This window comes from Didymosphaeria variabile (genome assembly GCF_027946475.1).
Source record: "Didymosphaeria variabile strain IMI 356815 chromosome Unknown scaffold_5, whole genome shotgun sequence".
Taxonomy (NCBI): Eukaryota; Fungi; Ascomycota; class Dothideomycetes; order Pleosporales; family Didymosphaeriaceae; genus Didymosphaeria; species Didymosphaeria variabile.
Window position 1 is genome coordinate 2,856,631 of NW_026611624.1, and position 27,873 is coordinate 2,884,503.

General features: G+C 53.0%; 8 protein-coding genes across 8 annotated transcripts; 4 read left to right on the forward strand and 4 right to left on the reverse strand.

The window, feature by feature from the left end:
- Positions 1-26: 26 nt before the first annotated feature.
- N0V89_007430 (uncharacterized protein) lies at positions 27-717 on the forward strand (the record flags this gene model as incomplete). The annotated part of the gene is made up of 2 exons (XM_056216193.1): positions 27-403; positions 456-717. 2 exons carry the CDS (start codon positions 27-29, stop codon positions 715-717), a joined length of 639 nt encoding a protein of 212 aa, XP_056070440.1.
- Positions 718-6,609: 5,892 nt separating this feature from the next.
- On the reverse strand, positions 6,610-7,910 carry och1 (alpha-1,6-mannosyltransferase Och1; the record flags this gene model as incomplete). Its single annotated transcript, XM_056216194.1, has 2 exons — positions 6,610-6,659; positions 6,821-7,910. The coding sequence occupies 2 exons, from the start codon at positions 7,908-7,910 to the stop codon at positions 6,610-6,612; spliced, it is 1,140 nt and encodes a 379-aa protein (XP_056070441.1).
- A 3,331-nt stretch (positions 7,911-11,241) lies between these two features.
- On the reverse strand, positions 11,242-13,083 carry N0V89_007432 (uncharacterized protein; the record flags this gene model as incomplete). Its single annotated transcript, XM_056216195.1, has 2 exons — positions 11,242-12,432; positions 12,892-13,083. 2 exons carry the CDS (start codon positions 13,081-13,083, stop codon positions 11,242-11,244), a joined length of 1,383 nt encoding a protein of 460 aa, XP_056070442.1.
- Positions 13,084-13,502: 419 nt separating this feature from the next.
- Positions 13,503-13,794, forward strand: RPS30A (ribosomal protein S30A; the record flags this gene model as incomplete). Its single annotated transcript, XM_056216196.1, has 3 exons — positions 13,503-13,562; positions 13,618-13,722; positions 13,771-13,794. The coding sequence occupies 3 exons, from the start codon at positions 13,503-13,505 to the stop codon at positions 13,792-13,794; spliced, it is 189 nt and encodes a 62-aa protein (XP_056070443.1).
- A 902-nt stretch (positions 13,795-14,696) lies between these two features.
- Positions 14,697-16,577, reverse strand: N0V89_007434 (uncharacterized protein; the record flags this gene model as incomplete). Its single annotated transcript, XM_056216197.1, has 1 exon — positions 14,697-16,577. The coding sequence occupies one exon, from the start codon at positions 16,575-16,577 to the stop codon at positions 14,697-14,699; it is 1,881 nt and encodes a 626-aa protein (XP_056070444.1).
- An 859-nt stretch (positions 16,578-17,436) lies between these two features.
- Positions 17,437-18,426, reverse strand: N0V89_007435 (uncharacterized protein; the record flags this gene model as incomplete). Its single annotated transcript, XM_056216198.1, has 3 exons — positions 17,437-17,883; positions 17,932-18,207; positions 18,271-18,426. The coding sequence occupies 3 exons, from the start codon at positions 18,424-18,426 to the stop codon at positions 17,437-17,439; spliced, it is 879 nt and encodes a 292-aa protein (XP_056070445.1).
- A 1,150-nt stretch (positions 18,427-19,576) lies between these two features.
- On the forward strand, positions 19,577-21,161 carry N0V89_007436 (uncharacterized protein; the record flags this gene model as incomplete). The annotated part of the gene is made up of 3 exons (XM_056216199.1): positions 19,577-19,582; positions 19,633-20,085; positions 20,391-21,161. The coding sequence occupies 3 exons, from the start codon at positions 19,577-19,579 to the stop codon at positions 21,159-21,161; spliced, it is 1,230 nt and encodes a 409-aa protein (XP_056070446.1).
- Positions 21,162-23,587: 2,426 nt separating this feature from the next.
- N0V89_007437 (uncharacterized protein) lies at positions 23,588-24,609 on the forward strand (the record flags this gene model as incomplete). Its single annotated transcript, XM_056216200.1, has 2 exons — positions 23,588-23,595; positions 23,679-24,609. 2 exons carry the CDS (start codon positions 23,588-23,590, stop codon positions 24,607-24,609), a joined length of 939 nt encoding a protein of 312 aa, XP_056070447.1.
- Between the last annotated feature and the right edge of the window lie 3,264 nt (positions 24,610-27,873).

Genomic DNA, 27,873 nt, shown 5'->3' on the forward strand with positions numbered 1-27,873 from the left:
AAGATTTGATATCTTCACATTTCAAAATGCTTTCCAAGATCGCTGCCACACTCTCTTTGGCTTCGGCCGTCGTCGCCACCGGCATCTCCATCACTCCTCATGACGCCTACTCCTCGTCTATCGGTGTGCTTGGCTGCCTCATCGACGTCAACCGCGTCGCCTACTGGCCCATGCAGCCCGACTGCAACAATCTTTGCATGCGTGTCACTGCCAATGGCCGTACTGTGAACCTTCTCCAGATCGATACCTCCGGTGGTGCTTTCGACATCAGCTACGATGCCTGGAACTACCTTAGCACCGGTGTTGGTGCTAAGGAAGGCCCCACCATGGGTGGTGGTATTCCTGCCGAGTATGAGGTCGCTCCTATGTCTGAGTGCGCCTCGATCATCAAGACCCCTGATGGGTGAGTCATTCAGCCTTTCCATACAATTGCGCATATACTGACAAGCCCCAAGCAAGCTACCCTTGATGGCTGCCAACAGCATCAACACCTACGTCGGCTGCCCCGCCGGCTCCTGGCTTCACGACAACTCCGCTCTGTACAACATCCAGACCAGCGGCTGCAAGTACGGCTACAACGAGGTCTGCTCGCTCGACCTTGCTGTCAGCAACCAGCCTTCATGCCCTCACCAGCTTGGTGCCATGAACCCTCTCTCCGGCATGGACGTCATGAACATCGCCTACGGCACCGGTGTTGAGACTCCTTCGCCAATCTAAGTCAAAAAAAACTTAGCCTTACCAATATCCGCATATACCTATGGTCGCCGGAGTTGGGTACGGGGTTTCATACTGGCGTTCCTCCTCTTATCATTATTGTAAATAGATACCAAAGGCGCACTCGCTAGTGCGCATGCATACAATTACACTAGTCTTCAATGTACATTTGAAAAAATGTTGACCCTCTCGCTCTCCTGCATCTGAACTCTACTGATGACATCTCATTTTCCCATACTTGGTGACATGCCGAAGCTTACTTGCGAGATTATAGGGAGGTCGGATCGCAACCGCGTCGTGTTGCAAGGTGCCTGACGGAGATGAGCACTACGCCTGCAAAGTATAAGATGCGCCCTATAAAGCAAATGACGTCCAGCCTTACTGCCTATTGCGACGCGCAAAAGTCCGTCTTACGCGCGCATATGGACCTAGTGTTACCGTTTGCGGACTAGCGTTTCATACAATAGGCTTAGCTCTGTGTATAAGAGTCCGATAGGATGACATTACGCTCAAAATAAGCTGATTCGGAGGCGTGGTAATTGCCTGTCGTTGTGAGACGGGCACTGGGAACAGAGATGGAATGCGAGTCCATTGGGGCGTACCGAGTCGCTGGTGCAATGTACAAGCGATGGGTTCAGTCTTTGTTCGGGCATGGTCTAGACCGGTCGATGCAGATGCACAGCCTTGTCCATTACTTGATGCCTTCCCAATCCTTTGTCCCAAGTCCAGTTTGTTCCTTTGAGCTGCTGTGTCGTTGTTCGGTTATTTGGAAATGAACACCGCAGTCTACTTCACCAATGTTCTTTCGTCCCGTGTTGCCTTTGTTGGGAAAGACTGCTCACGATTACCGGTACCGGTGCCTTACGTGGATTCGCAACACAATGCTAATCAAAGACACCTCAAACTAACGCTTTGTGGTAGTAGCTTCGTACACCAACATTTGCAGGCTCCGGTGTAAAGTATGAATGTACCCACGTTACCCTCCTCACGCAGCAATGTAGCCGGATGCTCCGGTCGAGAAGGCTTAAGTGCATGAGAGCGTAGCAATGAGGTCGATCGCACATTACCCTATGACCAACCAGGTAACCTGAGCGATGGGAACAGGACCTATTGTTGGTTTGCACGACTGCTCTTAGCGAGATTTGAGAAGGCGTCCTTCCGCCAAACCGTATTTGGGCTTCTTCGCTAGATTTTGCCACAACGATTTCTACAATAGCGTGCCGCAGCTCGTATCGGTCCCAAGAACTCATTCGTATGCAAAAACACGATGTTGTGTTATTACACCCTCTCGTAAGGTATGCAGATACGTTGACACATGTAGAAAGTAATAGTATCTTACTGCACAGGCTTTCGTGTTAGCAATCTCGAACCCTGTAAATGTGAGATCGACAACACCGCAACGCGATATGTATTATGGATGCCCGATCCCAACGCGACCATGGACAAGAACGCAGGAATCTGCAGCCCGTGTTGGAGTTACGAGGATGTTCGGGATGAGAAAGAGTATCGAAAATGCAAAACTCGCTTCAGACGCAAGCTGTCGTGGTATAAAGGGAGCACAACATTTCCCACAACGATCATGCCACCGAGACATCAATCCATTCGAAAAATTTACCAACCTCTTTACGGCATATTTAACATTAAAGCCTTGACTTTAAGCTTCACTCTGCCTCTGCTACAAGCAATTACTTCTTGTCGCTCCAGAAGAACGACCCAGCATCCAAAAATGCTCTTCATTTCTGCCTACACCGCCATCCTCCTGGCTCTGGCTACCAACATCATGGCCCATCCTACCGCCGAGGACATCGCCCCAACAACGACCTTGGAAGATGTGGCACTGCGTGTCACTCGGCCCATTCAAGCTCGTCAATCCGGCGGCGCTCTATGTTGCCAGACTTGTGGTTGCAGCAGCCCGGGCGGTGGCACTTGCACTTGCACAAATTGCCACATCTGTTGAGCAATCAGAAACCTTGGAGTCTGGTTTACTGTGGGATTCATGGAAGGTCTTCGGTGGGGAATGTCAGAGGTGAATCGTCAATTCTTGGAGTGATGGCCATGTCAATGGGATGTGCACATAGGGGTTAGAGTAAATCAACTCTTGCACCTGCGTTTACCCAGTGAAGTTGCCTTGTGTGCTCTTTGTTACATCTCTTTCCTACACCGCCCAGCAGCTCCTCGCTGAATCACAGGCTCCGATGGGCAAATGTATCAGGTTGTCATCAAGACGCTAGATGTTCCGCGGAATTGAATGATAAAAGCCGATTTGCACCACCACCTGCAATAAATTGACATGAACGTCCTTAACATCAAGCTTCTAAGCCCCCACTAGCTTTTATATGGTTTGGGCGACTCTTATACAAACATGACTGAAAAGGATCGTGAAGCCTATACGAGCGAGAAAACAAGAACTTACTTACCGCACGATACTAGCTCGTGGCTCGATAGGCAAAGGAGTGCCAAGTTCAACCGCATTCCCAGGACAAGAACATCAGCCTCCACACGGCCTATCAGACGATCATGTCTGACTGCGTGGGGTTACTCGCTGTCTAGATGGAGGCTTGTCACTCGGTAAGGGATATGGACGCACGTAAATAGGTTTGAGCGTTTCTATCAATGGGGCCGTGCCTAAACGGGCGAATACCTCAAAGGGACATGCAGAAACAGCCCCCACGCAAGAGCCAACAGACAGCACCCACGTGCCGTGTAACCTCTCGGCGACCACGTTCGCATTGCTAGTAGATGGCCGCGTCTCAGCTATATGTAGCTTAGTTTGTGGGCAAACCATTGTTGTTAAGTATTTTGTTATGCAGCCTATTGTTAAAGTGGACTTGGTGAATTCCCACCAAGGAAGTTGGGGTGAAAATTCAAACCCGCAAATATACCTGATTGAAGGTCTCCCACTGCGCGGTTGTATGTCATTGACGATCCTCTCGAGCAGCACATGGATTGCAGCTAGGTGTTTCTCTAGGACTGTTTTCCGCCGTCTTACCGCGATGCTAAGCCTTTGGTGCTCGAGTAATGAAACGGCGGGAAGTAGCTCCAGACCTTTACCTCCAACCGAAAAATATGTCTACGCATATTGCCCCAACATGTTTTCACATGTGGAGCATTCCTTTCGCCAGACATACTGTCCGACCGGGCCGTGATGATGTTTAACAAAGGTCTGTTGGGCCTTTCCCACTCGATCTCGTGGTGAGCCCGTGCTTTATCCATAAAGGTATATCTGAGTGCAGCCCCGTGGACTTCGAGCCTGGTCGCGCGATATTCGCTGTGAAGTTCTAAATCAGGAATGCTTCGCCTAAGACTAAATTGGCCATCTGTATCGCAGTCGGGTGCTGTATGAGTTCCAGGAAGACACTCGTCCAGTTGCATCTGGTAGAAAATTCGCAGGTTGGTCTCGCTAGGGACGAGAAAGGCGAGCCGTATTGAATTGCCCTGCTGCTCGCTCTTCTGCTTGGCTTTCCAGAGCCGATTTAGGAGTGCGGGTTGCGTGTGCCGAAGACAGTCACTCAATGCTGACACCCTCAGGCTTGAGACCGTTCCAAGCGGGGTTAATTGCTCAGGTGTACCCCACAAGCGTACGGTGCAACATAGACCTGGAGACTAGCGGCCAAACGCCAATTTTTAATGAGGAATTGGTCAGGGCCGATCTGCTTGGAAAGGACTCACCATATTCTTTACAGTGTTGATGCTATGCGTGGCCATGCCCTCCAGGGCTGAACAAACGTCACGTGTAGCAGCATCACAGTGTCGCAGTTGCACTCAGCCTTGCCAACCTCCACCACACCCAGCTGGTGCAAACCAAGCGCTGCTCCAAATCTACACCCACAGCCCTTCCCCACCCGCTGCACTCAACGCAAGGCGCCCTGCTGCCTTCTCTCCATAACCAGCCTCGGTGCCGCGAAAGCAGCGCTCACGCCAAGCCGTCAACGTCATGTGCCCCTCGCTGCTCCCCAACCGGTCTGCGATGCCTGTCTGATCAGGCATCCGAAGGGCCTGCGGAAAATGCTCTGCCCCCTAGGTCACCCTTGGGCTGGGTGCCTTTCGGTGCGATTGTGGGGAAGACTAGTCAAGTCACCGCAGGCTGCGCAGGGCTGCGCAAAGGTTCTCGTGACACGCGAGCGGCGAATTGGCTAGGCTGCATCAGATGAGAGATCTTACATATGCTCAGATGTGTCATCCGGAAGACTCTTTGTTGAATGTGACATGTAACATAGCAAGAGATATATACCTACCTCCGCATGTGTTGAGGCCAATTGCAAACAGGGCATCCCAGGTACGAAAGGATCAGCGAGACGCTGCAGCACACACACGGGATGAACTCCGCAAGCTGAGAGTGATCAACGCCCCGGTCAGATACGAGCAAACATTAAATCATATATCTATCCAGCCTGCCTTGGCTCTCTCAACCACATCCATATATCATACAACGGCTCGGCCTCGACATACTCCACCGCCTAAAACTACGCCGACTGCGACCACAACAACTACAATGTCCTCCTACACCTCCCAACCATACACTTACGACCCACAACATCAACACTACCCCTCCCATTCACAACCTCAGCCTCAGCGCTACCCCTCCCAAACCGAAACCGCCGTAGTGCCCCACCCCCAGTACCGCTCCTCCTCCTACAACACCACATCACAACACCTCACGCCCTACGACGCGTACGCAAACCAACCGTATGCCAGCCAAGCCGCTGCACCGCAGCCTTCGCGCCGTCATTCGTCGCAAAGCCACCACTCGACGCGAAGCCACCGCTCGCATCACAGCCACCACTCCCGACGCGAGAAGCGCGAGTTGGAGAAGAGGCCGAGTTTGGGAGATACCGTGGTGTTGATTTGGGATTCGATTCTGGGGGCCTTTTCGAGGAGGTAGGCTTCCTGACACACGACGAAAGTGGATCGCGTTTTGAGCGATGATGCGCTAGAACAGGGCGTGAGGTGGAACCACGGTATTTTGGTTCTAAAGTTAAGGTTTAGATGGATGTAGATACCCGTGTTCTTTCCATTAAGGAATTTGTTCAGTCTGCATGCTTTCATCTAAGTAATTGAGCGCAGTGACCTTGAGCTGGCGGACAATGTTGTACATCAGCAACCTTGGTGATTCCAGACTGGATTGACGTGAGCGGAACCAGTAGGCAGAGCTGCAGTGCCTGGCTAAATAGTGATAATGAGATCATGCAGTAAGGGTCATCTCGAGCCAGTCAGCATCAGTACAACTCGGTAATGGACGTCACTGAGGCTCGTAAACAAAGTATCATTGTCAATGTCGTATTGCTGCAAGCTCGTCAACTTCCCAGGCTGCCCAATCCGGTAGCCACCAACACCATGCTATGACAAGACAAAGTCTGTACAAATGCTAAGTACCGCGCGTAGCTGTTTTTTCCACCATGTAATCCGATCTCCGTCTATAATTTTACAGTGAGACCGAACCACCGATCCAACGCCTAAAGGAAAACGGCTCGGCGGCCTCGAAACAACGACTTCAGCGCTTGAAGTATTGTTGCCGAAAGGAGAAGAAGAGGTATATGGGGACCAGGTAAGAAAAGTGCAAAAAGAAAAACGCCCGCTGCCCAATTTCTGCTTTTGGGTGTCCACCTGCTGACTTATTTTCAAACATAGGCCCTATCCGCGTCTGCGGCACGGCTAAACCGATGAGCAGCCTTTGAGAAAGGCGATACGGTTGGGCTTGTGCGTCCCTCCACGGAGCTCACAGAAACTCTTTCGCAAGGAATATGTGCTCCGTCGGAAATGGTAACTGTATCCTCGCCCTAGTGAACCGTTGTGTGTCCTAGAACCACATCCGACAGTATGTATTCGGCGTCCAAATCATATACAGGAAATTCGCTGTCGACTGATGTTTCCGAAGCGACATTTAAAAAGTGTCGATCAATTAAAGACCTTGCCAATATGGCGTTCATTCTCGGGCTTCCAGGAGCCTGTACATGAGTCAGCAAATCTGCATCGTGTAGTGGCGGGTCCAACGCGCTCTAGGCCAGGTCGGTTCCGTCGCGCCGGATATTGGCAGCAGTGACACCCATCAAGTGTACTACTTCAGGGTGTACAGTGTCACCGATACTCGAGTAAGATTGCTACGTACCTTCGAATTGGTGCTTCACGAAAGCCATTGGGTCGTCCTCTTCGCCGGCATTCATCGTCTTGATGCCAGGGCTGAAGCTCGTGATGGGGAGAATGATGACGTCGCCAACCTTCTTGGGCTGCTTCATGCCTGTGAAGTGGGTGTACGAGATGTTGCCCTTGCTGGTGCTCATGTCGAAATACGCAGGATCGTTGAAAAAAGAGAAGATGCTGTCAGTCCACAGACCGGGGCCAGTGAATTCAATGATGCCCTTGTGATCCTTGGTGAGCTTGCCTTCGGCCTTGCGTTGCAGCGTTTCCTGGGTGATGTTGGCAACTACATCGACGAGGACCGGGTGACCGGGCTTTGATTGGATAGTCCATTGGCAGAACTGGATGCGCCGCGCGTACCAGTCAGCCCAGTCCGGGCGGTCCGGATCAGCCTCGATGCCAATAACCATGCCATACGAGTTGCTGGGCACATCCGAAGGGATCCAGTCGGCAGCACTCTTCAGTGCGTGGGTGTCAATATCAGAGTAGATGCCGCCTCTGGCGAGGAGGATGAGGTAGCGGAAGAAGTCGGCTTTGAGGACGGGGACGGGCAGAGCGTTGTAGGCCTCGAGGACCTGGGGAACGGAGGCGTAGAGGTGACGGATCAGGTGCACGGCCACGTCGTCGGTGATGACTTCGTGTACGAAGGTTGGGTGATTGATGGTCCAGCTGGCTTCTGCCTCGCGGAATGCCTCGGGGAATTGGCCCTGGGCGGGCGTCGTCTTCCACGTCTGCCAGATGTAGGCAGGGAACTTGGAGTCGACGTCGTAGGGGAACTGGTACTCGAGCTGGTTGCGCAAGGGCTTCTTGTGCAGCTCGTCCAAGGGGATCTGCTCCCTGACCTTCTTCGGGACGTCGGGCGTGTCAAATGCTTTGTCGGCCTTGTTCGGCTTGGCCTCTTGTTTGGGAGCAGGCTTCGGCTTCTGCATGGAGGACGGCTTGGGCATGTCGTTCGCATTGCGGTAGGAGGCGGGCGAGGTGGACGAGTGGGTGCTCTTGAACAGGAAGAACAGGGTGACGACGGCGAGGGAAAGCACGAGGGCTTTCTTGAAGGTGAGCATCGTGGCCGCGGGTGGCCAGAGCGTGGGAGAGGGAGAGGTGGAGGGAGGAGGTGCCTGACCGGAGGCGTGGAGGTGGATGCGAAGAAATAGCTGGACGTGGCACGGCCAAGGCAGCGCGGGAGTTATATGATGATGCGGCGCTGGATGTAGCTTGCAGATTGCAGATTGCAGCGTGCAGATTGTTCGCGCAGGCCCCTGCCCTACGTGATTCGGACGGGTCGGTGCGTCGGTGCGGGAGACGCTTCCTGGCGCAGAATGTCTTATCAGCAGCAGCGGGCGCTCGCGTTGCACGAAGCCAGGCCCGATGCAGGCGAAGTGAGATTAGGGCTGCTTTGGGAAGGCAGGCGGCGAGGACAGCAAGGAGGAAACGAGTGGACAACGGGACGTTGGCGAGGAATCGAGCGACTGACTGCGCGAGCGAGTGAGGGTGCGAGTCGCGGCTTTTGTTGGCCGCTGTCCAGCCAGCCTCGTGGGTTCCCATGGAGGCGAGTTTCAGAGGCGCGCTAAGCTTCGGGGTGCCCACGCACTGGCGCCCAGAGCCTCAGGGCGCGGGCGCAGATTGTCCGGAGCCAGGAGCCCACCACAGCTGCGATTCCCACGCTCGCCTGCGCAGATCGCTGTTTGTCTGCGACGGCCTGTGGACCGCCCGCGCAATGGCGCTGTCCATCCTCGTCTCGCGGCGGGCCACATTCCAACGCCGTCTCGGAGCGTCGCTGGAGAGCCACGCGTTCATGATGCGAGCTGCACAACCACTGCGCGCCGCCACTGGGCTCCACTGCCCTGATTCGACGACACCAACCTCGTCTTCGCCATGGCTGTCCTGCTCACTGCCCCTTTCTGCTACGCCACGAGAGACGCGCGCGAAACCGAACCACCGTCTTACACAGCATGTCACTCTGCCCTCTCCCTTGCTGCCCTTTGCACCGATGCGTGCTGTCAGTTGCGCGGCTGCCATGGCGGCGACGGCAGGCTGAAACAGACGAGGCCGCAGCCCACCTTCCGCTGCCGGCTCGGGGACCCCATTGCGCAATTTCTAGACGACTTTCCACCAGGCTTGGGCGTGTCTCTGCCGCCTGCCATGATTTGCCAATGCAGATGATAATAAACGTCCCGTCCGCAGCGACGCCATGCACCCTCTAGTCTACACGGCAGCTTCGTTACCGCAGTGACTGGTGGACTGCATGTGCTCTTCCGGTCGTCGTCGTCGTCATCATGCCCGAGCACTACTGTGCACAGTACGCCTCCGCCCCGCGACAATGTCTCCCCATGCGAGCTTCACAGTCAGCGCCCGGGGTTGCACTCGTAAAGCGTGATGATGCATGCTTTGTGGCGTTTCAAGCTTTGCTGACCGCGCTCCTCCCGCCAGCAACCTGGCCTCTATTTTGGTAATTCGCGACCGAGCTGCCCTGCTCGCTGCACATCTTCCGTTGAGCAAGCCATGTCTCGTTAGCTCCGCATCCGATTTCTGCATTCACCCAGACTACATACGGAGCGTCGATCTCGGGATATGCACTACTGTCTACTATCTATCGTGCACTACAGCCTGCATATTGATTATCGCTATCGGTTACCCTGGCACCGTCGTACAAGTTCAATATTGGCCATGCTGGGAAATGCACCCATCCCACACGATACCACCACGCATGAAGCCGTCGTCTTTATTTACCTGACACGCTCTCACCAACGTTACCCGAAACGCTGCCCGTGGTCTCTTCATGCGGGGCCGGCTTTTGTCCTATCAGCACTTGTTGTATGCACTGACGCATTCTGGCTGCCATTTTCGGCTTTGGGCAGGTGCGTCGTTTCCGCTCTCTTCACGAGTGGGGTGAGCCTTCTCGCATTTGGTCTCACCTGCCGTGGTTGTCATTGCAGCGATAGATTGGCATGGAAACAAGCCTCCGCTGGAGCATGACGGGTGGCTGTTTCAAAATCCTGAGGGCTGTCGGGCGAACGTTCGTGTCGGAATCCGCTCGAGGAATACTCCAAGACTTCACTCCAGACTTTCCAAGAGCATGGGACGCGTTCTTCCCCAACCTTCCGCCGAGTGTGGAGCGTCTCAAGACTTTGTTCCTTGATAGTTCAAGGTTGTCTAGCAGAGCGTCTCGGCACATCTGACCGATTTTCTGCACGATGCAGTCGACTTGATTTCCCTATCCAGCGGACCACGCAGTTTTTACCAGACCTCGTGCCCGGGTCCCATGGAGGAAGGGAGACAAGTCACACAATAACGGGAATACATGCCCACATGAGCGTAGCGGGTATCGGCGCCATCTGCATGACAAGCGGACCGAGTCCTTTGCGGAACACAGTTGGGTGTCACAGCTACCGACTTCATCTGTCGTGACTTTTGCCATTATTGCAGTGGCGTGCTTAGATGCCTTCGCTGACACCACCACAGTCACGAGGGCTTTCGCAGAAAACATGCTACAGAACCCAAAGTGTCTCACTATCTCATTCGCTACGATCGAGGTTCGCAGGAACAGCATTCCTATTTCGCACACTATCTACACAATGCTCCTCTCTATAGCCACTCTCCATTCTTTTCCAAGTTAACGTCTCAACTTGGGAGAAGCCGACCTACAACTCGTGCATCATGAGCCTTTAACAACTGAATAGGAAAACACCTCGGAGAAATGCCTTAAACACACTTCAATGAAAGCTGATAGCACGAGGCTCCTGTACCATCCTATGCGTATTCAGGATCCAATCAACATTATGCGACCGCGCTGTGGCTACACCATGTAGATCTCCATTTCCGTAGCGACAACTGAAGTAATATCCATTCGCACCTAAGCGCGAATAAGCGCCTGGATGCATTCAATGATCAAACCATATCTCTCACGATAGGCGTTAGCAATGCTTACTCGCTATCGGCCCGTCACCATCACCTGCAATTACCTGTCAACTCGGCGTTATTCGAGTCAAGACACGCTGCCTACAGCCTTATTCAGTGTTTTCATATTCCGCCACGAAGCCAACTGTTTCCAACTATTGACAATATCCGCACGAGCCCACCGTTATTGTTGAGCTGCCGCCGCTGGCATAATACAAATCGTAGAAAATAAGCCGCGCAAGGACGCTAACAACGTACTGCACCGTGCGCAAGGATCTAGATGTTGGAAATTCAAGCTTTTGCCGACTCGGGTCCGTCGAGCGCTTTACCCAGCGGCCCGGGCTCTCAGTGCTGACGGAGTTCCTTCCCTCTCATCCTGCATCTCGTATTTTCGGGAGAACATGTTATCTCCGCGAGGGGGCCGAAATACCGCAGGTCAGCGTCACTATCTTCAAAAGTACAATGTACAGCTTCGCAATGGTCGAATGGGCGTGAAGTCTACATTTCTCCGCCCCATCCATATTCCACACGGCAATACTGCCCCCCACCCGCCTTCCTTAGACTCTGCACCGCGAACCCCACACTCCGCGCAACCTTCTCCTTCTCCACCCACTCTACAGCCCCATGCGTGCCCTCGTCCCCAAGCAAATCCTGTACGCCCTCCTTCCTCCCGTATTCTCGTAGCCAGCGCATCAGCTGCGCAGGCACAATCCCAGCGGGCATATTCTGCAGACTCTTCGTGTCGCTGGGTATCCAGCCCTGGAACAGATTGAGATACTCGATCTGGCGCCACGCGCCGTTCCAGTCTGGGCCGGGCGAGGACGAAGGACGCACCCACTCGTCGTTGCCCGACATGACAGCTGCGCTCGTGTAGGGCGTTGCGTTGGAGGGTAAGTCCCACTTCAGCGCCTTGAGCCAAGTGCAACCCTCGAGATCGAGCCACTTGAGGCAGTACGTGTTGAGCGAGAGGCGGCGCAGGATTTTGGCTGCCTCGTGCCAGTCGTCGTCGAGATCGGAGTAGAAGTGTGAGCCGCCGAGGGAGACGGTCGCGTGCCGCGCGACCATGGACGTTGTCGCTGCGTTGGGGGTCGTGCTTGGTCGCGGCCAGTACGCTAACGAGAGGTGGGTGAGGGTCTTCAGATGTGTCGAGAGCGAGAGGAGGTCGGTCCAGGAGGCAGCTGTTCCGGGATGGGCGAGGGAGAGGCGGGTAAGGTTGGGGAAGATGGGGACGGTGAGGGTTGCAGGAAGGACGAGCGGTAGGCCGTCGTCTGCTTCGTCTTCCCAGGAGTCGGCGACGTCGATGGCTGCTTTGGATTGCTGTTTTGCTGCGGAAAGGGAGAGGTCGGCCATGCTGCTTGTTGCAACAGCACCTAGGCTTGATCGCGAAAGTGACTTTTCCAAGTCTTTCGGTGTGTATCCTGCATTCAGCAACCCTGTGAGATCCAGAAATTGTACATCCTCTGATCCTGAGGCGCCTTCTACCTCTTGATCGTTCTGGAAAAGGATCTTGAACGATTTGAAGTCCATGCATGATCGCTCTCCGTATAGTGAGAGGTAGCTGAGCAGGGCCTCCTTCAAAGCTACGGGTAGCGCAGGAAGATAATGTTGCTCATACACAGAAACTTCTTCCCAATGCAGTGCGAAAGTTCGCAGACAATGGTGGATAAGACTTCGTGGCGGTGGTAGACGCTGTTCAAGTTAACATTTTGTGCGATGATGCAAGCACAGTGGGTGGCGATTATAGCAATATCCTTGCACTCGCTGATCGCGATAGAGCGTTAATCTTTTGGAAGGTCCTTTTTCTTCTTGCATTATGGCGCGGATGGTACCTAAGTCATGGATCTGCGTCACCCACTGTGCATGTCCAGTCATGTCACAAGATTGTCCACGTACCTTGAACTCTTCATTATGAACAGTCGCCAGCTTGCAGAAACGGCCCGCTCCGGTGCCATACCCATGATAAGTCCTCGATTTTCTCCGAAACTCTGGCGCCCATCTACTCCTACTCAGCCAGCTTGTTGGCGCGGCAGGTCCCGGGGGAGGTCTTTCGTCATGTATTCGCCGTCTACCTGGCTTTGGTTTCGGCGCGTCAACCTCTGCCAAATGCAGTATACGCCTCAGATCGGGCGGCACAGTACGATTACTGACCACTTCTGTGACTTCATCTCTACGTTGTGCGGTTGCGCGCGGTGCTTGTTCGCGTCGCAGCTGCTGTATACGATCGTTCACGGTTTGCGGAGATGGCGTCGAAGACGAAGCTGCGTTGCGCGAGCTCTGGAGAGATGGGTGGACGTATGTTGGTTTGATCGATGCATATGTAGGGTGGTGCTTCTTGGGCATGGCCTGGAAGCGAACCGGGAATCCTTGGGTGCGAGGAACCAAGTCCGAACCAAGAAGAGAGCGAATCGGTGTCTAATGGGAAGTAATCCTGATGTTTATAGCGGGTTATGGACAGTAATTGGAGGATCAAACGGATGAGTCAATGCAGCGGCGAAACACGACCATATAGCGACTGCGAAAATGACTCAGAATGACTTGCTCAAAAAACTCAACGGGATGACTGGGATGATTATGTATCTCTTAAGAGAGGTCCTGCGAGCCGGCTCGTCATTGAGCATCGTCCGCCACTTCTCGATCTGTAGGTGAGGGGCAAGCGCGACCGGCGAAACTGTTTCTCCGACAAGCGAAGCCACAGAGAGCCGAATCCACCACAACGTCGCTCAACCCCAGCAGGACAGCATATCTCCATCACCGCAATCATGGGTAAAGTTCACGGATCCCTCGCTCGTGCCGGAAAGGTCAAGTCGCAGACTCCCAAGGTAGGCTTCATCTCGCACCCGCGTCCGCCGCCGCCGGGCGCTAACACATAAAAAGGTCGAACCCCAGGAGAAGAAGAAGACGCCCAAGGGCCGCGCCAAGAAGAGGCTCACATACACCCGCCGCTTTGTCAACGTTACCATGACCGGCGGAAAGCGCAAGGTAGGAACTTCAATATAGCCCGGCAGAGATGGCTGCTGACGGGTGCAGATGAACCCCAACCCCGGATCTTAGACGACCGAGCCAACAACACCTTCGTAACGAGTAACATCGAACGACATGTCGAACGCTAAGATACCATGATTAAAATTGACGGGAAGACGGAAACTCATCGTGATGAAGTGGCCGCATTGGTACGGAGTACGGCGTTGTTACGGACAAGTGGTCTTCCAATGAATAGATGTGTCAAATCTACGAGGCAGATACGGGTACTCTAGCTCAGGCTTTAGTCGCAGCAATACGACAATATTGAGTAGCCTATGTTCCTGAGCTGCGATGTTGTATCTGTTGAAGGTCGATGTTCGTCCAAAGCTCACACCGTAGGGCAACAGATTTCGAGGCCCGTAGATACTGACGAATTGCTAGAGCTCTGTTGAGTCATGTCCTCCAAAGGCCCAATCCTTTGTCTCTGATCGCTTTCTGTCCAGGTTGTCGTTTTCGCGTACTTGCCTGATGCTCGTTCGACCGCGTCGTAGAATTTGCGCGACCCGAGAGCAGTTCGGGCTTGCCCAGGTGTGATGGTTGTTACGTGAGAGATACTCGCAGATGCGGCCTATGAGCTCGTGGGGGATTGGCCCATGATGAGATGGTGAAAAGGACCTCAATCTGCGAAATGACATCTTTGTGCAGAAGTGAAAGAGAAGAGGCGTAGGATGAATATAGAATTCAGAACACCGTGCTCATCCAAGCAGCTCGCGAATAGCTGCCAGTGATTGGAGTATATAATCGTTTTGGAAACGTGATTGTTCATTGACTAAGTGTAGTTCTCTCGTATTATTGTGTGGTATCAGTTCGTGCTTCTAACACCCAGGGCCCAGTACTATACAATGTTAAGATCGCTAAGCCATGAACCGACAACAATGCTTACAAAACCAAAGACCATCCAACTACCCTGAAAGTTTCTCCATCCTGCACATTCACCAAGTGCCGTCCCACGTCGAAGCAACATCACCGTAATCGTCCGCGTAGCGCAGGCTTCCCGCCAGATACGGATCGCTCGCCACAGCAGCGGCAGCAGCAGCAGCCGCCCTCCTCTCTATCTCCACTTTTGGTGGCACCCGTGGCAAAGTCAGATGCCCATGATGCCTCATCCCCATTCCCATTCCCAACATTATTTGCGGTGCCAAATGCCTCGGCGGCAGAGTCAACGGTCCTCCATGGCCCGGCCCCGACGCAGGAGCATACAGCCCACTTGCGACCAACTCCCTTTTGACCATGCCCACCTCGTACTTTAACGCACTACTACTCTCAAGCAAATCATTAAATCTCGCCTTCCACCCCATCAGCTCGCATTCCAGTTTTGCCAGATTACTTGGTTCTCCCACCACTGCATCCCACTCACCCTCCGGCACCTTTGCCAAAAACTTCCTCGTCCAAGCTTTCAAATCAGCGTCCGGTTCCCCACAACCATATAGTTCTTGGAGTAGGGTGATAGGATCCTCGTGCGTAACAGCATGCTTATACATCCTCTCTAGCGCCGTCCCCTTCAGCTCGTCAAACCCCATTATGATACCCATTTTGTACATCCGGATATCGGTAAGGAGATTCGGTTCCCCCGTGCTAGGACTTTTGATGTCCGGCGGACCTTTCCTTCCCTGTGATAGGGCGAGCTTTGCATCCGGGCCGTAGGATCCTGTGTGCAGTAGCTCGAAAAAGCGAAGCACAGTGTCCTGGTGGATGATTTCGTTCAGTTCTAAGTACCTGCACCCCACTTTCTCGAACGCGCGTCGGACGCTGTAGAAGTTGTCCAATTTGGTGAAGGGTACAAGTACGGACTTGTCCTTGTAGATGAATTCGTTCGAGGCGGCGGAGGGCGTGGTTTCAGCGCGGGGAACGTCTTCGAGAATGTGTTGGCGGGGATTATAGATCTGGACTGCGGCGCTGCGGAGGGGTTCGGGGAGAGTGAGGAGGGGTTTGCACACCATGCCGTACCAGGCATCGAGTTCGCCGTTGGAGAGGGCGGCGACGTCAGAGTAGCAGTGGCTGCAATACCACTTTTCTTTGCCGCTACGCTGGTGGAACGGTCTGCGCCGGTGGTGATAGTATTCGTCGTAGAAGAGGCGATTAGTCTGGCCAAGGGTGTGGCCGAAGTCGAGGGATGCAAGGGGGCGGCCGTTGAGACCTGAAAGTTTCTTTATCGCTGTCATGATCCTGCCGAAGTGGAAGCCGTGGTCGAGACGTCCGTAGGCCGTCTCTTTTTCGACTTGCGGGCCGCATGCGATGAGGAAGTAGGCGTGAATCATGTGGTGGATAAGCGTCCCGATGAGGTCTCGAGACCTATGCAGGAAAGTATCCTTGTTAAGGTAGACGGACACTCTCTTCACTTTGGGATCAAGACCCCAGCCGTGAGTGTGCGTAGCCCCTGACACGTCCGGATGTAGCTTCCTGAGCTCAAGATAAACCGCATTCTTCAAGTGTCCTGCGAACAATGTTTCGTTCAGCTTGCCGAAGATACGGAAAGGGATCTCCAACGCATGACCTTCCTTCTCCAGCGCCTGCGCTCGTACGCGGATGTTCTTCAACACAGCCGCTGCATCAGGACTGTTCTTCGGATCCAAAAAGTCAACAAGGAAAGCAACCGCCCAGTCGATGTTCCATCCCAAGTTCCGGTCACACTTGAGACGAGGGTCCTGTAGCTTCAGCGCAAGGGCAGAGAGCGGACGGGAAATATGCAACGATAGGCCTTGGTGGTAAGACTCAGGATCAGAGTCGTGCAGATAGGGATGATCCTGCGAGTACCTCGATGCGACCAAAGAGCGATCGATGTATGGAGTGAGGCGTGGAGGACAGAATGGCATTAGGACGATTACGACGGAAGCGAATAGTGTGCAACTAATCCAGATAGTGCAGCCATACATGTAGAACTGTGGATGAGCGTCAATTTCCGACCAGCAGCAGGTTATATAACGTCAAAATAGATCTCTGACGTTTCTTGAGCGCGAACGGTGCTTTGTATGGAAAACCCAAGCAGTGGTTTTGTGCTCCGCTGTGTTACAACCAGACCGACGGTTTGCGCTGTCCAAGGGTATGTATCCACGTACGTGTTTGCTTCTAGCGTTTGACGAGGCAGCCAAGTGGAAGAACATAATTCTGTTATCGTCAGTCAATGGCAGAATCCAGACAGATGTACACCCGCTCGCAGGCCGCTCGCATCCAGGAAGCTTTCCCAAACTGAGAAGGAGAAGCCACGATGGTTACCTAGAGTCAACATAAGTTGTGTCTTCGACTGGCTCTTCCATCGGTTTTCTGCATCACGGTTGTATGGTCATAATTGCGAACGACACCAAGCCGTGAAAGCAATAACCCGGAAGGCAACATAATAAGGCGAAGACAGTTACGTAGTTTACTAACATATACGCAGAGCGAAAAGAGATGCAGGGGTAACATGAAACGGACCGGACATAGAAATATACAAAACATGGCTTACAGCACCCGGCTCCTGGGGCGCTTCTCTGGTGGCGATGCGCGCTTACAATGAGGTCCACGCTATCATGGCCAACTTGCTTCCGTCTCTTACGTTTGTCATCCCACGTGTGTAGTACGTGGGCATCGTCAGTGTGATGGTATTCAGGCAAGCATGCCAACCCTCAAGCATACATGGTGGTTTATGCAGGTGCGCGGGCTCACAAGGCTATTGTCGCTGGCACCAGCAGAATTCTAATAGTCGCGTCGGGCACCCGGAGGGCCGGGAGGGTACTCCCCAGGCCTGCCGCCAGGATACTCATCACCAGGCCTGCCACCAGCCACGCTCCTACCGCCCAGGTCGGCCCTACCATAATCCCCACGTCCTAGATCCCTACCTCCTAGATCCCTACCGCTGCCGTCACCGTAGTGCTTGCGCCTCAAGGCTGCAAGCCTCTTCTTCTTGGTGTGTGCGTTTACATATGTCCCGATTATGAAACCAATGATGTTGAAGAAGGGCACCCATGTGTGCTCGGGCAGGAATTGCTGGGCGAAGGCCAGGGAAATTGGCGAAACGATCCAGCTCACCTTCATGACTGGCATGAAGCCAGCCTTGACGGTAGCTCGAACTTGGTGGAAGGTGCGTGCGCCAGCAATCACAGCCATGGACACAAGGTATATCGAGTTTTGGATGGGAGAGATCTAAGTCTGTGAGCTAGCCGGCAAGGTCGTCATGGGGCATGGGCTTACTATGAGATTGCTGATGAGAATCTGCATAATCTTGGCCTTGAGGCTCTTGCGCCCGCGGAAGATCTTCTGCAGTATGCTGATCAGGAAGTGGCCAAGCGGGGCACTGATAAAAGCGCCGTAGAGGGCCATCTTGGGAACGCGCGAGGTGAAGTAGTGGCCGTGCTTGCTCCGATCATGCGCGATCCACGAGGCAAGAAACTCTTGCAGACCCGAAAGGGTACCAGAGGTGAGCATCTTGGTGCGGAGAGGGTTCTCTTGCAGGTGCTTGAGGTACGCCTGTCGCCAGCAGTCAGTACAGTGGCACGCAGCATGGCCAATCGCCAATTACGCGCCGCCCACCTGAAGGTATCCGTTCGCGCCACCGCCCTTGGTGATGGCCTCGCCAACATTCTTGAGCAGGTCGTCCTTCCCCTTGCCCGCAGCTTCGGCGGCGGCGCCCGCGAGCCCTTCGGCGCTCTTCGTGACCGTCTCCTTCTCGAACTTGACTGACGACATTGCGGGGCACGCTCAGTGGTGCGGACGGTCGTGGACGGGTGGGCGCGTGAGGTGGTGGTGCAGATAGCCGCGGTGCTTGGGCAAAGATGGGGGTGGAGCTGACGATGGAGGATGGCTGGGCGTGTTTGTTGTCGGCTCGCCGACACCCTCGGGTCGTCCTAAGCGGCTAGCTCCTTCCCGGTCTCGGCAGATGGCTGATGCAACAGCTGTGAGGCAGCTCAACACCACGAATGCGCACGTCCGTTATCGCCTATCTGTCCATGGCTTGTATGAGCGAGAGCTTCCAGCACTATCTAGCGATCCAGATGCGTAGCTGGGCTGCTGCAGGATCGATCGAGCGTTGGCCGCATCGCGGGAGCACAGGATGTCGGTAGCCCGGTGGTGCCTGTCCGTCTCCTGCCACCGCGATCGACCTGCCAATAGCTCATGAAGGCCTTGAGAATCAACCGGCACATGGCTCGTGAAAAGCGCAACGTGGTAGGTATGCTCTTATCATGCTGAAGTCGGTTCATTTATGTTGTGGGTCAGCAGCAGTGCGTTTGCAGCTTTGTCTCGGGCAACTTGCAGTCTGAAAAGAGATAGGATGGGGTTCTCCGGATGCACGAATCGACTGTTGTGTTACTCTGGACCGTGTTGTCGAACATGGCGTGCTGTCAGGCTCGCAGGCCTGCTGCCCAGAGCCATATGACACCTGCTTCAGTACCATGGCCGAACATGCAGGTGCGACTCTGAGCCGTGGGTATACGACGACTTTCGCATGCCGTCCAGAAGCTCGCACCTGCCCCTCAGAGCGAGCATGGGCGCGGGTCGGGTCGCCGTTTGCCTTCGCTCTTGCCAAGAATGTTCGTACCGTCAACACAACATTACTCCACCCGCGGCGATTATAGCCCGTCTCCTATGAATTCTACCTATCAATACCTTCACCAAACGAAATAATAGGGCTGCCGGTTGGTCCTCTGTGCAAGCGACTCCCGCGTACCTCACTCCGGCTCCTGCCTCAGTCACCAAAAAACCTGTGGACGTACCGGCCGTCCGTTCTCTACGTAAATCCAAAGTCAACCCGAGAATAAGTGCCTCTCCATAACACCGGAGGCGTCACCAGCATCCATACATGTTCACGGCGACCGTCAGCCGCTCCACAGCTCCTATGATGCGAGTATGTTCACCCAGCGCAAGCTTGCGCGCGCCTGCTAATCAAGAACGCAGACACGCAGCGTTCCGAAGCGCAAAGCGCCAGCATGCACGCACGTCAGTATGGAGCGCATTCCGCTCAACGTTTCCGAAGGCTTCTCTTGCCCCAGCTGTGGCAACTACCGAGCACTGGGTTTTCTTTACATCTGTCGCCAGGAGCGTGACATGGCCTATCTCGAGCACCACGCAGCAGATGAGCCGGATGCGAATTATTCGGCTAAGTCGCCATTGCGCCGGGAGATGGAGCACATTGGCCTGAGCGAGAGCGTCATTGTGACCGCGGAACAAGGTCTCTACACAGATCAGCAACTTGAGAAGCTGAAGGTGAAGAAGACGGAGCTCAACGGAGTCATTGCAGGAGCGCTACAGGCCGCTCCGATGAGGGAAGCCATCGTGCATGTGTCCGTCAACGCGCTTGAACCGCCGAATAATGATGGAGCGCTCAATAGCCTCCCCGAAGTAGTCGAGGTACGTATACTGGGGAGATTGGTGAAGAGAGTTATCCTCTATTCGTTCCAGTAATGGAGAGTCGTCCAGTAGTCTCTAGCAGACTCTCTAGCCCTACCCTTGAGCGCAGAGGCAAACAGTACCAGACATTCGGGCTGTAATGCACACAGGAACAAACTGTCGACATCACCTCTATGAAGCTTCACTATACCAGACCTCACTGACCTCTTGTTTAGGCGGTCCCAAGTTGTCAGGTAGTTGCTTGTCACGCCTGCCGCCCGTACTTTAAAGATCGCATATCAATGTCATTCGACGCCGTCTTCAAGGACGAAGTCCGACCCCTCGAACCCACTGAGGCAAACTTGTTGCCAATCAAGTCTGCGCAGATCATGAAGCACATCTCTTGTCGTCCGATACCCACTACGCTGTGCATCCCAACAGATGAAAACACACCAAGCACGCTTCTAGTATCCTCCGGTTTCTCTGACGATTCGCATTCTACGCCCTCGCAATCCAGCGTCTACACCTACAAGACCACGCAATCCGAGATTGACACGCTAAACACTACCCGCCGTCACCGCCGCCGCTTCTACAAGATGGGCCGTCGTTCCTCGTTTGACATTGGTCGAGATCTCTCGCGTGAACTACCGCTATTTTCCCGTCGAGGACTCAAGGAAGCGTTCAAGGGCGTCTTCCGCACTACGGCGCGAGATTCGAGCTCATCAGGCTCCAACATTACGCTCCCTATGCCGCATACCGCCGCTGCTAGAGACTCGGGCAATGCGTCGGCGATGGGCGAGTTTGATATGGGAGCATTGCGCCGCGTGAAGCGCCAGAAAGATCGTTTTGACTTGAAGCAGGAGCACAAGCACGGTGATCATACATACGGACAAAACAACCCGAACTATGTGCTTAGGCGCCAATTCTCGAGCAGTGGTGAGTCAGACAGCTCGGGCTCGATGCATTCGGTCTACTCGTGCGTGTCTGAGGGGAGCGAGGTAGAGGTGGAAGGCGGTGTGGCACTGACAGAGGAAGCGGTGGAGACGCATACGCCGAACATCATCAGCGACCCAGAGAGCATCATGACGCAGCTTTAAGAGAACAGATGTGTATATGGTAGGGTTGCTGGACTTGGCATCTCGGTCATTGGTAGTCTGCGTTGCCAATTAGGAGGTAACATCGCTTATGACAATGGAACTTTGGAAATGCGCTGCAAACTCCAGTTTCTGAATTGGCGGAGGAAGAAGAATGATGGTCTGCTCCACTAAGCAGGTACAGACAGGGGGCCGTGGCGTGGTGAGCGTTCTGGATCATTTTGGTAGAATACCCTCGGGCAGTTGCTTTGATTACATACCGGATGAACATTGAAACCTTGAGTGTGTGCTGTAGCCGAATTTCTCCTTCGTGTGATTCATTATGTTGGGCTGTGATGGATGTGCCGATGGCTTGGTACAAGGAGCTTCACATGTGGCCGAAACGATCGTTCGGCCTCTTTCGGGGCTTCGCTTCAACCTCAAATATTGAGGGTAATCGATGTTATTGACTTGGCTGAGTGTAGTAGTCGGTATCGGTGCTGTGCAAATGTTTTGGTCCATTACACGGTACCCTGTATGTATATGCAAGCTAGGTCTGGGTCAATGCTACGCTCCGTCACAGGCTATTGCTGTTCGGAAACGGTCTAGTGTCCGAGTCACGGCCATACCTGTTCCCTCAATGAGCATGCAGCACGACCTTTACAGCGTCGGTCCTCATGAAGTTTGTTCTGATATTTGGCGAGAGCTCGGGTACAGCGAATAATAAGTACTTCGGAATCCGCAAAGTCTGGTATACATCACTCGTGAAAATTACGCTTCACTTCCGCCGGCTCGTATTCTCTGGGCTGCGTGTCTGGAATGATTGATCTCTATATGCCTGTATATGTCTTGCTTTGTTTACGATGAACGCACGTAGTGTTACACTTGGTGTGTGTACGAAGAATTGTCACTGAAACGACGCGTTCAAATTGTTGATAACAACTAAGAATTCCACAGCTGGCCCAATCAGCAGATGTTTGTGTTTGGCTGATAAATGACACAGGTAACCCACCATTCCACCATTGCAGCACGTCTGCCAACCGAAGCTGGATACCCAGTGACTGAATATTCTGGCACTGTTTTGTGTGCGTACATCTGGCTAGGCCTACAGACCTACATGCTTCTGCCACCCATTACAGTATAGGTGCATATAAGTTTTACAAGTGAAGGGAACATTTGCCCAGCAAATCAGATCGAGGAGGCAAAATCCATCGAGGGCTTTCCCAACCCCCACGGCTAGCCTTCTGTGGAATCGAGTCTTGACTGCTATGAGAGCTAGCCTGTGCCCACTGAGTCGGTTTCGGACAGCGTTTGAACGACATTTTCCTCTGGCAGATTTAGAAAACGAGAATTCGAACTTCGGATGAGGCTCAAGATTACCTACGGAACAAGTCACTGGTCAATCATATCTTAAGGTGACATCATCGGAAAGGCTGAGACTATCTTCTGCCATTGTCTGGTCCGCAATGCCACTCTTCTATTCGTAGCTACAAGCGGAGAGCATACCATGGTCACTGAATTGATCATCGAAGGACCATTCGGCGAGTGCAATCACTTGGACGCATTAAGTTAGCCCCAGCTGAATGAGAGTAGCTTGGCACATGTTCATCTCCGCACCACGAGGCTGCGGATTCCTTGTCAGCCGCTGTTGTTGTCGATAACGGTGGCAGTGCCACCGCATTCAAAGATCTTCTGCCCTCGAAACGGATACGTCGCTTGCGACGCTTGTTGGTGTCAAGACCATGAAAAATTTACCCTACCGTCCAGCAAAATTGCGCACCAAAACAGGGTGTCTGACTTGTAAGCGCGGGGCAGTCATATCAAATAGATATGCTTTAGTAACACGAGGGATAGGCCGGAGCCGCAGAAAGAAGTGTGATGAGAAGTCGCCGGTGTGCCATCGTTGCTTACAATCAAACCGCGAGTGCCGTTGGCCCGCCTCGGCCGACCTCGTAGATCGCCGCTACGCAATTCATCAGAGATCTCGACATGGTATAGGGCCGACAGTTGGTGATACAGGGCTTCCTACAAATGCTTCTGTTGAATCATCCCTTGTCTTTCGGCTTTCCGAATCTGTTGCGCATGGAGCGATAAGTTATGACCTCGAAGGTGTGGTCGCGCGACATTTTATTAACCAGTATTATGGACTCTTGCTCTTGCCAAATTGTCATCCAGGTGAAGTCGACCAACTATATAGATGTCTCGTATACTAAGTGCTCACAGAGTTCTCCAATGACTGGATTTCAGAGATCCAGAAGCTGATGGGGGACTGGAAAAGTGTGCGATACTCTGTACTTTGTAATGCAGCCTCAAACCTTCACTTCATTGAATCCAATAGCCAGATGCAAGAGCTTGCTTTGACCTACTATTCTAAGGCGCTAAGAGGATTATCAGACTTGCTTGGACGCGCGGATCCACTGGCCAATTGCAACAGCGTTTTGATGTCGATGATGCTACTGTATCTACACGGAGTGAGTACATGAATACCTTCGCCCAACCTCACTGCGACATCCCACTAATGCATTACCAGTGCATGGGAAGAGGCACCTACTTTGACATCCCTCAGCATCTGAACGCAGCTACCCGCGTCCTTGCGTTGCGGCTCTTCAAGCAGACCCCGACCATCCGGAGTACCTTTGAGAGGTTGGCTGTCGAAAGCGTGATGTACCAGATCTTCCTGGCTTCCACTGGCCTGTGGTCAGACGAGGAGATAAATCACAGACTGGGCTTCGATTTTGATCTCGACTTCTGGCTTCGAGCTGAAGGTTTGCTCGACCAATCGAGAGTTTTCCCGGGCCAGAGCAACAGCACGAATAGTCCCGTACTTGGCGTACCGTTCACTCTGTTCCGACTTGCTCTCATACTGAAACAGATGTACCAGGGCGCGATATCGTATGATCAAGGAACTTTGAATGAGCTACGCAGTGAGATTGAAGTCTGGGAAGGTCTAGTGCTGCGTGAACAGGAGACAGACGAACTCGCGGAGAACGAAAAGCGGAATCACAAACACAGCTTTTACAAGAGCGCAAGCTACCTATTCATCCTGATAGCATCCCTGCTATCAGAACAGCTAGCTAATCCACCCGTTATTCAGGACGGGCATACGTACGATTCGGCTGAATCAGTGGAATCTCCCTCACGACCACCGCTTGCTGCTGATCCCGACAAGTGGCAGATAAAGAAGGCTGCACAGATATTGGAAAGCTACGAAAATGATAACGAGTGGGCTTCGTGCTTCATTGGAAACTGGCCCGTATATTCAATTGGTTTCTTCATGGCTCGACCCGGACACGTACAGCTCACGCGCAATGAGCTGCGGCGCAGGTGGGATCTGACAAAGTTCAACCAAGTTGCGAGATTCTGCAATGATCTGGAAAAGACGTGGGTCCAGCGAGGACTGCTGAACAAGGACGAAATTAAACCGTTAGGAAGGTGTTTCCAATCAGGCTTATACGCGCGAAAGGCCATCTGACGGCGGACCTGCGTCCGCCTTCGCCTAATATTCCCAGATGCAAATGCAGATCTACATTGGCCAAAGACAATCGGGACCGCAACTACACCCTTGCATCGTTACGCTATGGTCATCCTAAGGGCTACGCTGTCACTGCTTATTGAGTTGCAATACCTCGGCATTTTGCTCAATGCGGCCGTAACCGTACAACAACTTCACGTGGGTGAAGAGATCACGATCGCCAAAGACAGCCCTCAGAAAAACCATGCCGCGCAAGCGAAGGGCATCTTCGTCTCATTCGCGGGTAACATTCGAACATGCCTTATCCTCTTTCTTCGGCTATCTTCGTTTTCGGGGGCAAAGCATCACGATGGATGCCCAGTCTATCCAACCTCAATAACTGGGGGAAACCGCTGAAGGTAAGGATTAGGTCCAGGCTTTCATGGCCACATAATAGCCGTCCAGTTTAAAAGAGCGTTGAAGCACTAACTCCCCATGCAGTGATGAGAAGTGTTGTTCAACGTGTACAAAGCTTTCCAAGGACTGGAATGCTCGAAGACATCTTCGTATCGATTATAGCAAGACACAGATCAACATCACGGATCGAAGCGTCTTATGGCCTCGCCAGATACGCTAAACAAGTACGATCAATCAGAATGACTCTACACTTTCAAACTACGCGAATCTCACGACTTCTATTTATTGACGCTGCGTGGTTACGACTATCTCGTGTCCGGTCTCAACATTGTACCAAACCAGCAGTTGCATTTCATCTCGCGTTGCTGAACATCTTCTCCCGGGGATACTGTTATAGTTGGAGGCCGTGAGGTTTCTATCTATTTGCGTTGGCGGACCTAGAAAGGGATCGACGCAAGCGTTGACGTATAGGGTAGAAGTCCGTATTCTCTTTAAAGGGACCAAGTCCCTCCACGAGTGGGAGAAGGACAACACATCCTACGCATACTTGTGATCGTATTGTTGCTCTGGCCGATAAGGCCGACAACAAGAATTACTGTCCACCACCCAACGGGTAGAGAAATCAGATTCATTTCATGCGTACCACAGCTCAGTACAAGTGCGTTGCAACACAGTGTCTCATGGCCTAGTTCGATATGTAAAGGGGACGAATTTGTCAACAAGCATCATCAGTATGTCAGCATAGCAGACGAAGATGCCCTATGTGCTACGTTACACGAAATGACTTTGTAGCATACCTCCTCTGCTTGAAGGTCCGCGCTTTTACAAGTATTGCAAAAGTGCGGACGTCAGGACCGGCAAGAGAAGGTATCCACAACATCGGTTAATTCTGTGCTCCACGGTAACAAAGAGCTCTTCCTCGTTCAACATGTCTAGGACTCCGTCATATAGCTTCATATCTATGCCCACGAGACATTGCCATCGGATCGGAAGGTTCTGTGGACTCCCCGCAGCACATATCCCCGCTCTGAGGCGTTGTCAGACGGCTATAACTCTATAGCCCCCCCAAAAAAGTCTTCACATCTTCATTAAGAATATGGGGTGCCCATCACACAAGAATGGATGGAGCTTGTTGAAGAATTTTGTAACTACTCCTTCTTATAGGCATCAGTCTCATTTTTGCGGAGCGTTCCACACAGAAGGAGCGCCAATTGAGCTGCAAGCCGCCTTCTCCCAACACGTAATCGTTATCCCGAAGATGTCCTTGGAATAAATATGCCAGCGCTTCCACGTTAGATTACGCAGTACGGATTTTGAAAGGTCTCTGGTGGAGAGGGCAATGAGGTGGATTCGAGGCACGTCGCTCTAGCGCCCACTGAACAGGGCTGCGACCTCTGGCGTTCGGCCTAGTGGATTGTGGAGTAAATGCTTGGGGTCGAGTTGTAGCTGCGCGTTCGCATACAATGTGGGGTGATCTCCAATTTACGCCCAGTGTATACTTTTTCGAGTTGAGGAACGAAATCATAGAACTGCGAGAAGGCTCTCGGCAAGTGTGTCACAGCTCCTGCGGGTAATAGGTGAAGAAGAACCATATTTATGATGACGAGATCATGCACGCTCGAGTTTTTCCTCATACTTGGAACGGGTGGGCAGATACGCAGTCTGCTGTTGATGTTTGCAATAGGGGAAATGGTCGAGCGTCAATCCATCCTAATACATTCAAGGTAAATCCTACGTAGCATGAAGTGACGTTTCGACCCTCATATAGAATGTCCCAACTCAGCCCACAGTAGGCTACGTTAGCCACTGCTCGACTCCCCAACGAACACTCACTGCTGATGCTATTGCTAACGCATGGGCAATCGATCTCAGAGTAAGAGACGGGGCAGCGGAGCCAGAGGCGCAGGAATGCAGTGGTAGTAGGGCACTTGTTCCTACATGGAGTGTACCATCTACGAGTGGGCACACGAGATCTCGATGAGGTGTTTCACTATGGCTGCCACACCGCTCGACCACCGTGTCCGTCGGATCCGGGACCAGACTTTGCCGAAAACCACAGTTCCGGATGTTCACATGGGCTGTTCACCGCAGCGCCGCTTCAGCTCCCCACTGTGTTAGCACTGAGCTAGACAGAGCCTCGATCGTATAGATGCAAAGCCTATCCGGTACTCCAGCTGCAGCTAAACGACAGGTACGCACCAACAGGCGTAGGACATCGAACTTGCATGAGTGGAGGGCGGTGATCTGCTAGAGGAGTTCAGTTATGGTACCTCTGCTCCAAGGCAACCCCGTGAGCATGTCCTGCGGACCGTTCCCTGCTGAATGAACGTACAATGCCATATAATATCAGGTAGTAGGTCTCATGTTGGGAGCTTGCGCATGGCGTAGTGAAAGGGTCCAAGATATAGGCCTACAGCGGCCGGTCTGCCATAGTCTATTGGATGGTCTGTTGGAAAACATCTTTGAATTTTCTACGGAAGGGTCCAGGGCCGCAGGCCCGGAGTGTGACAAACACAGGCGTCTAGAAGTTCCATATCTGTGACGGACTGGTGCGACGTATTCCAGACAATGTTTTTGGAATCGTTCGAGCACGTCGACTTTTCCTGCGCTACCTTGTCATCCAAACATTAATCTTGGAACAGATCACGTCTGTCATTCGCAATGTGAGTGAATCTATGTTTAGTCAGTGGCAGCGGTATCCCAGAGATGTGAGCAGATCTAGCCCCGTAGACAGGACAACGGGCGCGAAGCCAACGAGGCCAGCGAAGCCAACGAAGTGAAAACCTGAGACAAGGACTAGGCTCTGACAAATAAACGAATCACAGTCGCCGCCTCCCCGTTGCGTTGAACAGCACTTGTAAACAAAGT